The 10,209-nt window shown below is 44.8% G+C and overlaps 1 protein-coding gene across 1 annotated transcript in view; it reads left to right on the forward strand.

The window, feature by feature from the left end:
* Positions 1-10,209, forward strand: part of LOC148048557 (uncharacterized) — a gene marked incomplete at its 5' end in the record, with an annotated part of 31,183 nt that overhangs the window by 17,285 nt on the left and 3,689 nt on the right. Inside the window, 2 exons of the mRNA XM_087707611.1 lie at positions 1,035-1,278; positions 1,366-1,526. Coding sequence (XP_087563737.1) covers positions 1,035-1,278; positions 1,366-1,526 — 405 coding nt within the window. The remainder of the gene's footprint in view (positions 1-1,034; positions 1,279-1,365; positions 1,527-10,209) is intronic.

Below are 10,209 nucleotides of genomic sequence, written 5' to 3' on the forward strand. Positions count from 1 at the left end.
TTGGGGTTATGTTACAGCGCGCTTCCGTCGGCGCGCTGTTGTTGGCGCGCTTCAGTGCTCATTCGGCACGGTTTTGTCAGCGCGGTTTTGTCACCGGGGTTTAGTCAGGCGCGCTTTTGTCGTTCGCGCATTTGTGGTGGAACCCCTACGCACTAGGAGGCAGTTGCGTGGATGCGTGTGGCGAAGACAAGGCAGGGTGAGCATTGGAGTGAGCTGGTTCGAGGGCATGGCCAGCCCAGCCATCACTACCGGTTTGGAAAGCCATGCCCAATTACCACTTCCATGGTAGGCAGGTAAGCAGCATGGGCTGCACAGGCCGCCCCAAGGCTTTGCAAACACTGCCTCCTAAGTGGAATCAAGCCTCCTCACCTTCTCGGCGCACGAAGGCAGGAGGCTGTGAGCTCGGGAGGAGGGGGGAGCGAGCAGCAAAATGAGCATGCCAGGATCTGCATGTTTCTTGAAAACCTCCGTTGATGAAGCATCCACAACTTCTGGAGGCAACTTCTGTTCCACTGGTTGATTGTTGTCATTTCAGAGAGGTGGCGCAGTGGTTAGGGTGCAGTACTGCAGGCCACTTCAGCTGACTGCTATCTGCAGTTCAGTGGTTCAAATCTCACCGGCTCAAGGTTGACCTCAGCCTTCCATCCTTCCGAGGTGGGTAAAATGAGGACCCGGATTGTTGTTGGGGGCAATATGCTGACTCTGTAAACTGCTTAGAGAGGGCTGAAAGCCCTATGAAGCGGTATATAAGTCGAACTGCTATTGCTATTGCTATTGCTTGTAGGAAGTTTCTCCTCAATTCCAGGTTGCTTCTCTCCTTGATGAGATTCCATCCATTTTTTCTTGTCCTGCTTTCATGTGCTTTGAAGAATACCTTGACTCCCACTTCTTTGGGGCAGCCCCGCAAACACTGGAAGACTGCTATCATCTCTCCTCTAGTCCTTCTTTTCCTAGACTGTCAAACAAAATCCTGCAACCGCTCTTCCTACGTTTTATGCCTCTAGCCTTCTCTTCTTCCATCTCTAACTATCTACTATCTATCTATCCATCCATCCATCCATCCATCCATCCATCCATCCATCCATCCATCCATCCATCCATCCATCCATCTATCATCTATCTATCTATCTATCTATCTATCTATCTATCTATCTATCTATCTATCTATCTATCTATCATCTATCTATCTATCATCTATCTATCTATCTATCTATCTATCTATCTATCTATCTATCTATCTATCTATCTATCTATCTATCTATCTATCTATCTATCTATCATCTATCTATCTATCATCTATCTATCATCTATCATCTATCTATCTATCTATCATCTATCTATCTATCATCTATCTATCATCTATCATCTATCTATCTATCTATCTATCTATCTATCTATCTATCTATCTATCTATCTATCTATCTATCTATCATCTATCTATCTATCTATCTATCTATCTATCTATCTATCTATCTATCTATCTATCTATCTATCTATCTATCTATCTATCTATCTATCTATCTATCATCTATCTATCTATCATCTATCTATCATCTATCTATCTATCTATCTATCTATCTATCTATCTTCTATCTATCTATCTATCTATCTATCTATCTATCTATCTATCATCTATCTATCTATCTATCTATCTATCTATCTATCTATCTATCTATCTATCTATCATCTATCTATCTCTATCTATCTATCATCTATCTATCTATCTATCTATCTATCTATCTATCATCTATCTATCTATCATCTATCTATCATCTATCTATCTATCTATCATCTATCTATATCTATCTATCTATCTCATCATCTCTCTCTCTCTCTCTCTCTCTCTCTCTCTCTATCTATCTATCTATCTATCTACATCTCTCTCTCTCTCTCTCTCTCTCTCTCTCTCTCTCTCTCTCTCTCTCTCTCTCTCTCTCTCTATCTATCTATCTATCTATCTATCTATCTATCTATCTATCTATTTGTAATGTGGTGACCAAAACTGGATGCAGTGCTCCAAGTGTGGCCTTACTATGGCTTTATAAAGTGGCACAAATGCTTCCACACTGGTGCAGCTATCCAGTGTGGCACAGAGCCATCACCCCTGGAATGATGTCAACCATCATCTCTGGCCGTCTCTTCTACACAGTGGATGTGCCTGTGTGTGAAAAATGCAGAATACAAACTCCGGCTGATTAACAGAATGCACTTTGCCCCCAGGTTAATAGCAGATTTCACAGCCTTGCTGTGGAGTAATTGTTAATTAAGGAAGGTCTTGCAACACTGGCGTTTTTTTTGTCTTTGGTTTTGTTTCAATGTAGTCTCCAGATAACTGACGCCCTCGGAGATTAAAGGTTGGTTGGTTGGCTATTATTTGGGGGGGGGGGACACAAGCAGTTCAAATCTAACGTTCAATGTGCCATCAATGTGCCCACCCCGGAAAAACACAAAGCGATTCAGAACAGGACAGAAAGAGAATGAAACTGACTTCATCCTAAGGCTTCATTGGAAAAACATGGATTGACTTCCCCCCAAAATCCTGCATTGAAATCTTTCAAAGTAACTCTCCTTCCTTTTCTTTTCCTCCTCCCTACCTTTCCTCCCTCCTTCCCTTCCTTCTCCTTCTATCCTTTCTTCTGTTCCCCTTCCTACATCCCTCCGTTCCTTTTCCTCCCTTCCCTCCCTTCCCCTCCCCTTTCCTTCCTCCTTCCTCCTCTCCTTCTCCCTTCTGCTCTCCTCCCTCCCTCCCTCCCTTCCTTTCCTTATCACTTTTACATATTTCTTTTTGTCCCCTTTCCTCTCTTCTCCGCTCTTCTTCTTCCCCTTCCTACCCTCTCTCCTTCTCTTTCTATCCTTCCAGTCTTCCTCTCATTTTCCCTTTCTTCCTTCCCTCTCCTTCCTTCCCTCTCCTCCTCTCCTCTCTTCTTCTTCCCCTTCCTACCCTCTCTCTTTCTCTTTCTATCCCTTCCAGCCTTCCTCTCATTTCCTCTTCCTTCCTTCCCTCTCTTCTTCTCTCCTCTCTTCTTCTTTCCTTCCCTACTCTCTCTCTCCTTCTCTTTCTATCCCTTCCAGCCTTCCTATCCTTTCCCCTTCCTTCCTTCCCTCTCTTCTCCTCGCCTCTCTTCTTCTTCCCCTCCCCACCCTCTCTCCTTCTCTTTCTACCCTTCACGGTTTCTATTCTAGCAGGCTTTTAATTATTCTCAGACAAATTGTTTTTAGTAGTTGGAATCCTGACACTGTTGAGGTCTCACTTTATTATCTTCTTCCTTTAAGCTTTCTTAAATATGCCTCTGGTTTATTGACATTTTTTCCATTGATTTGTATGAATTTTTTTGTGAAAAAATGTCTGGGGGGAGGGGGCTTTTCTTTTTTCTAAGGGTAGAAAAGCATCGGCTTCAACAACACAACAAGAACCAGCCAAATTGCTAATTCCCTGTTTGAAGTGAGGATAAACATCACACAGAAATGACACAGAAATCTCCCCCCAAAAAGTGGGCCTCTTTGGAAGACACCTGAGTAAATCTACTCCGTATTTATCCATGCATTCCTTACAGGTGGTGAAGTATCCCGTTCAAATGCTCTTATCAAAGAGAACAAGAGATGAGTTAGGAGAAAATAGCTAAGAAAGGAGGAAGGGAAAGAAGAGATGCATTAGCAGAAAATGAAATATGTTAATACTGCCAATGATATATCGTTAAATAAAATAACATTGGTCATTGTGGATCACCAACTAAGTAAAATGCTGGTTATATTAAAATTGGATTTGATGATATATGCTACCTTATAGAAATTAGAAATAACATATGAAAAATGAAATGATAAATTTGATATATTTTCTGAAAGGACAAAAAATGATATTGTCTTTAAATGTAAGGTGGAAATATGGGAAGAAAATACTGTATTTTTGGAGTATAAGATGCACTTTTTCCTCTCAAAAAAGAGGCTGAAAATCTGGGTGCATCTTATACACTGAATAAAGTATTTTTTGCCTCCCAAAGCCCCGTCTCTTCACCAAAACGGCCATGCATAGCCTTTAGGAGGCTTATAGAGTGCTCCTGGGGGCTGGGGAGGGCAAAAATGAGTGAAAAACAGGGCAATTTTTGCCCCCCATCCTTGAGGAGCACTCTATAAGCCTCCTCAAGGCTATACATGACCCCCTTTTTTGACAAAAAAACGGGCATGTTTTTGTGAAAAATGGGCCATTTGGGGAGGTCTGCACAGTGCAAAAACGTTTTTTAAAAAATTTGCCGCTTCAAAATCTTGGTGCGTCTTATACTCTGAAAAATACAGTAATAGGGCCGAAATTGGAATGGCAATGTGATGTAAAACAAATTATGCATTAGAGAGAATGTAAAAGGGGGGAGGGGAACCAGGACAATACTTTGTAAAAAGAATTTAAAATTTGTAACCAAAAAAATAGTGGATAAAAAACCCCTAGCATGTTCAATTGCTCTACGCCAGGGGTTTCAAACTCAAGGCTCAGGGACTGGATCTGGCCCACAAGGAGCTTAGATCTGGCCCTCGGGCCACCCTGGAAACAGTGAACGGCCCACCCTGGGTGCCCCCTGCCAGCGAAAACGGAGCTGGGAGGGTAGAGCTCTGTTTTCACTAGCAGAGGGCTGCAGGAGGCCGTTGTAGCTGAAAACGGAGATTGGGAGCCTGTTTTTGCTGGCTGAACATTTGGGCCGCCAGACATGAGTGACATCAAGCTGGCCACGCCCCCTGGCAAACCCAACCCTGATGTGGAATTTGACTCAAGTGTAGAAGCTTTCAGCATACATGCAAAACAACCGAATAATAATAAGAATCACGACGACGATGCCAAAAAGGTGATAGAAAAGCAGAGAAGGATAATCATAAGAAGTCATAATAAATATTGGAATCAGAAACGGGATTTTTAAAATTTCCTTCTTATTTACAGAAAAGATTGGGGTTAATTGCTTTACGGACCCTATAGATGTACTGTATGTACATTTTCTTCTGGTCTGTAATTCTTGTCTTGTTAAACATGCAAAAATCTTGTGCGCCAACCCCTGGGTGGCATGATAGCACTATTCCAATATTTGAGATGCTGAAAGAAGAGGGGTGGGGGTCAACCTAATCTCCAAAGCACCTGAAGGCAGGACAAGAAGCAATGGATGGAAACTAATCAAGGAGAGAAGCAACCTAGAACTAAGGAGAAACTTCCTTACAAGTTAGAACAATTAAACAGTGAAACGAAGGACTTGCCTCCAGAAGTTGTGAATGCTCCAGCACTGGAGGTTTTTAGTAAGAGACTGGACAACCACTTGTCAGAAATTGTATAGGATCTCCCTCTTGAGCAGGGGGTTGGACTAGAAGACCTCCAAGGTCCCTTCCAACTCCGTTATTCTTGAGTTGCTGAAACTCTTCTCCCTGCATGTCTTGAAGGACAATTAGCTTCCAAGTCTTGTCCCTGAAACCTTCACCCAACTTCTAATAACTCTTGCAATATCTCTGTGGAGATGTGCACCATATGGAGTTAATTAGGAGCACAACAAAACAATCAATTAGTCCCTTAATTAGTTTTCCCAGGGAAAATGATAACAAATATAAACAATGTATTCAAACAAATGTCCAATTCACGTTGATAGTGGCAATGCCTCCCATCCTTCATCAGAGCAGCCCCGTGTTACAACCTCATTCCAGGCTTCAATTTATTCCAGAGGCACCGACTGTAAAATTTAGTCCCCCGTCCAACCATTGCCTTTAATTTCGACGATAAATTCTTTACAATATCTGAATACAACCGAAAACAGAAGGTGGGGAAGTCTCATTCAAGAAGGAGGGAGGAAGAGGAGGAGGAGAAGGAAGAGAAGGAGGAGGAGGAGGAGGAGGAGGAGAAAAAAGAGGAGGAGGAGAAGGAGGAGAAGGAAGAGAAGGAGGAGAAGGAGGAGAAGGGGAAGGAGAAGGAGGAGGAAGGAGGAGGAGGAAAAAAATGAGAAAGAGGAGAAGAAAGGAGGAGGAGAAGAAGGAGGGAGGAAGAGGAGGAGGAGGAGGAGAAGGTGGAGAAGGAGGAGGAGGAGAAGGAGGAGAAGAGGAAAAAAAGGAGGAGGAGGTGAAGGAGAAGGTGGAGAAGGAGGAGGAGGAGAAGAAGGAGAAGGAGGAGAAGAAGAAAAAAGAAGAAGGAGGAGGAGAAAGGAGGAGGAGAAGAAGGAGAAAGAGGAGAAGGAGGAGGCGGAGGTGGAGGAGGAGGAGAAAGAGGTGGAAGAGGAGAAGGAGAGAGGAGGAGAAGCAGAAGGAGGAGGAAGGAGGAGAAGAAGAAAAAAGGAGGAGGCGGAGGAGGAAGAGGAAGAGGAGAAGAAGGAGGAAGAGGAGAAGGTGGAGGAGGAGGAGGAGGTGGAAGAGGAGAAGGAGGGAGGAGGAGAAGCAGAAGGAGGAAGAAGGAGGAGAAGAAAAAAAAAGAAGGAGGAGGAGGAGAAGAAAGGAGGAGGAGAAGAAGACTATTAAGAGGGGGAAAAAATTCACAGGAAGCCAGGATGTCACAACAAAACAATTTGAAAGGAAGAAAATATCCTTGCCATAGTGAGGTTGATTTATTTTCTACACTTTCTCTGCAGTATCTATGGATCAGGTTGAATAATAGGGGCCTTCAAACAGATGAGAGTGCCTTATTCCGGGAGTCCAAATATACTTCCCTTTTCCTAGATTGAAAAAAAATTTTTTTTTAAACGGCTAAGCACAATAACCTGCAATATTCCAATTCCTCCACTTTTTTGAGACCTCATTGTCAAAGACGCACGTCCAGGATAAACTGGGGAGTTTATGAAACAATGTGGAATATTCTATCACATGGTTCTTCCTGCAGATATTGGTGTAAGAATTCTGTTTTTTCCCCTCTTTTGATTCAATGTCTAGACAGAAGGAGAGCCAGTTTGGTGTCGTGGTTAAGGCATCAAGGCGGAAACCAGGAATGAGTTCTAGACACAAAGTTATCAGGGTGATCTTCATTCCAGAAACCCTGCTCCTTTCTAGCACTGATGATATTACCTAGTTGGCTCATGAAACGTCTGCAAGAAAACCACCAAGCTCAGAGCTTCTATATATAAACAGAAAGCCCCACTCCCTTCTAGCACTGATGATATTACCTAGTTTGGTCATGAAATGTCTGCAAGAAAAGAACCAAGTTCAGAGAACACCAAGGACCTGGCAGTCCTTCTCTTCCTCCTCCTCCTCCTCCTCTCCACAAACCCCCACTCCCTTTTACCATTGATGATACCTAGTTGGGTAATGAAAAGTCTGCAAAAAACAACTCTCAGAGAGCACCAAGGACCCCACAGTCCTCCTCCTCCTCCCCCCCCGCCCCACAGACCCCATTCCTTTCTAGCACTGGTGATGTTACCCAGTTGGGTAATGAAAAGTCTGCAAGAAACCAACGAAGCTCCCACAGACCCCATTCCTTTCTAGCACTGGTGATGTTACCACCATTGGGTAATGAAAAGTCTGCAAGAAACCAACGAAGCTCAGAGAGCATCAAGGACCCCATCGTTCTCCTTCTCTTCCTTCTCACCTCCTCTCTCCTCCTTCTCCTCCTCCTCACCTTCTCCTTCTCCTCCTCCCTTTCCTCCTCCTCTCCTCCTCTCTCTCCTTTTCCTTCTCCTCCTCTTCCTTCTCCTCCTTCTCCTCCTCTCCTTCTCCTTCTCCTCCTCCCTTCTCCTCCTCCTCTCCTCCTCCTCCTCTCCTCCTCCTCCTCCTCCTCCTCCTCCTCTCCTTCCTTCCCCTTCTCCTCATCCTTCTCCTCCTCCTCTCCTCCTCCTGCTCCTCCTCCTCCTGTCCTCCTCCTCCTCCTCTCCTCTTCCTTCCCTTCCTCCTCCTCCTGCTCCTCCTCTCCTCCTCCTCCTCCTCCTCCTCCTCCTCCTCCTCCTCCTCTCCTCCTTCTCCTCTTCCTTCTCCTCCTTCTCCTCCTCTCCTTCTCCTTCTCCTCCTCCTCCTCCCCTCCTCCTCCTCCTCCCCTCCTCCTCCTCCCCTCCTCTACCTCCTCCTCCTCTCCTCTCCTCTTCCTTCCCCTTCTCCTTTTCCTCCTCCTCTCCTCCTCCTTCTCCTCCTCCTCTCCACAAACCCCCACTCCCTTTTAGCACTGAGGACCCCACAGTCCTCCTCCTCTGCCCTCTCTCCTGCACAGACCCCATTCCCTTTTAGCACTGATTATGTTACCTAGTTGGGTAAGGAAACATCTGCAAGAAAACAACTCAGCTCAGAGAGTACCAAGGACTCCACAGTCAGCCCTGAGCTGCAATCATTCCCTTCTAGTAGAGTCAAATTATTAAGCTCCTAAGTTTTAATGGACATTGGCTATTTCCTGAATCAGGAGTAATTACTCTTCCCAAAACCCAAAACGACAAAACTCTTATTTCGAACATTTGCAAGCTCTGGGAATTCATTGAAACTGCCACTGGTGTCAGGCCTGGAAGCCATCTTTTGCATTGGGCCTTCAGACCTGCCACATTTATTGCTGTGGGAAACTGGGAGGGGGTATTATATAGAGAGGGGTAGATGATGTGAAGGCTGTGGTTCTCCCACTCTCAATGGATGGCTGTGAAGGTTGGACCATAAGGAAGGCTGAGTGCCAAAGGATGGAGGCCTTTGAACTCTGGTACTGGAGAAGACTCCTGCGAGTCCCTTGGACGGCAAGGCCATCCAACCAGTCAGTCCTAGAGGAGATCAACCCTGACTGCTCTTTAGAAGGCCAGATCCTGAAGAGGAGACTCAAAGACTTTGGCCACCTAATGAGAAGGAAGAAGGACTCACTGAAGAAGAGCCTCATGCTGGGAAAGATGGAGGGCAAAAGAAGAAGGGGACGGCAGAGAAGGAGGTGGCTGGATGGAGTCACTGAAGCAGCCGGCGTGAGCTTAAATGGACTCTGGAGGATGGTAGAGGACAGGAAGGTATGGAAGAACATTGTCCATGGGGTCACAATGGGTCAGACACAACTTCACAACTAACAACAACAGCCACAATCAAGGAATGTGAAGAGAGAGAGGGGGGGAGAAGGAATAGTGGAAAAGAGGAGAAAAGAGAAGGGGGAGGAGGAGGAAGGAGGAGGAGGAGGAGATGAAGAAGAAGAAGAAGAAGAAGAAGAAGAAGAAGAAGAAGAAGAAGAAGAAGAAGAAGAAGAAGAAGAAGACGACGACAGCAAAGAAGGAGGTGGCAGGATGGAGTCAGTGAAGCAACTTTAAATGGACTTCAGAGGATGGTAGAGGACAGGAAGGCCTGGAGGAACGTCATCAATGGGGTCATGATGTGTGGACACAACTTCGCAATTAACAACAACAAAGATGGCGTGAACCTTCACTTCACCCTTTGACCTGATCCTGCCAGTAGTCGTCTCCTAGGAACAAGGAAAACTCACTTCTGGAAGGACAATTTACCTCATTGCCCAGGTTCCTCACAGTTCTTTCTTCATCTCAAAGGAGGAAACGCTTCAGAAGTTGTTTTCTAAGAACCTTCTAGAACGGGGAGGAAGGAGGAGAAAAAAAAAACAATGCCCGAAAGCTATTTTAAAGGGGGGGGAGTGGAGAGGGGGTCTACATGAAAGCCCAGCTCTTGACAACCTTCTGGTTAGAATGCAAATAGGCTAGCTTTGTTTCTAGTGACCCAGGCTAAGTGGCTTAATGCAGCCGGCAGCCAGCAGCTCATGAATTTTGCATGACGCCCCAACTTCCATGAGCTTGCAAGTGTCTCCCTCATAATGAAGCCTCGGTGTGTTTATCTCCATCTCTCAGGCAAAGTGCATAAATATTTTTTTTTTCCAAACCGGGGGGAGAGGAAAAGAAGAAGAACCGAAGAAGTAAGCAAGAAAAAAAAATCAGGGGAGAAAAAAAAAATTATCCGGTTGCATTTAAGCATGTCTCCCCGATTTGTTCTTACAAGCGTTTAAGTTCGCCCAAGGCCCGGGTTTATTTATTTATTTATTTCTACATATATCTGCATCCTAGCCAGAGGATAGAAAACTCTCATGGTATATTTATTTTCTTGAAAAGACATTTTTTAAAAGAAGAAAGTAAGAAAGAGGGGTGGGGGGACTTGAAATACATTTACAAGGGAAAAACAGCTATGTAACGCTCCTTTCATCCACTTCGCTGGGATGAAAGAATTGACTTTCAACATTTATTTTTTGAGGAATAAGGTTACAGGCGTTTTCGACAGCGAAGTGTGACCCTGTTGCATTTATTCAGGGTTCCCCTGGCACAT

Source organism: Thamnophis sirtalis, unplaced genomic scaffold (genome assembly GCF_051295495.1).
Source record: "Thamnophis sirtalis isolate CommonGarterSnake01/CBP01778 unplaced genomic scaffold, rThaSir2_p1.2 scaffold_2, whole genome shotgun sequence".
Taxonomy (NCBI): domain Eukaryota; kingdom Metazoa; phylum Chordata; class Lepidosauria; order Squamata; family Natricidae; genus Thamnophis; species Thamnophis sirtalis.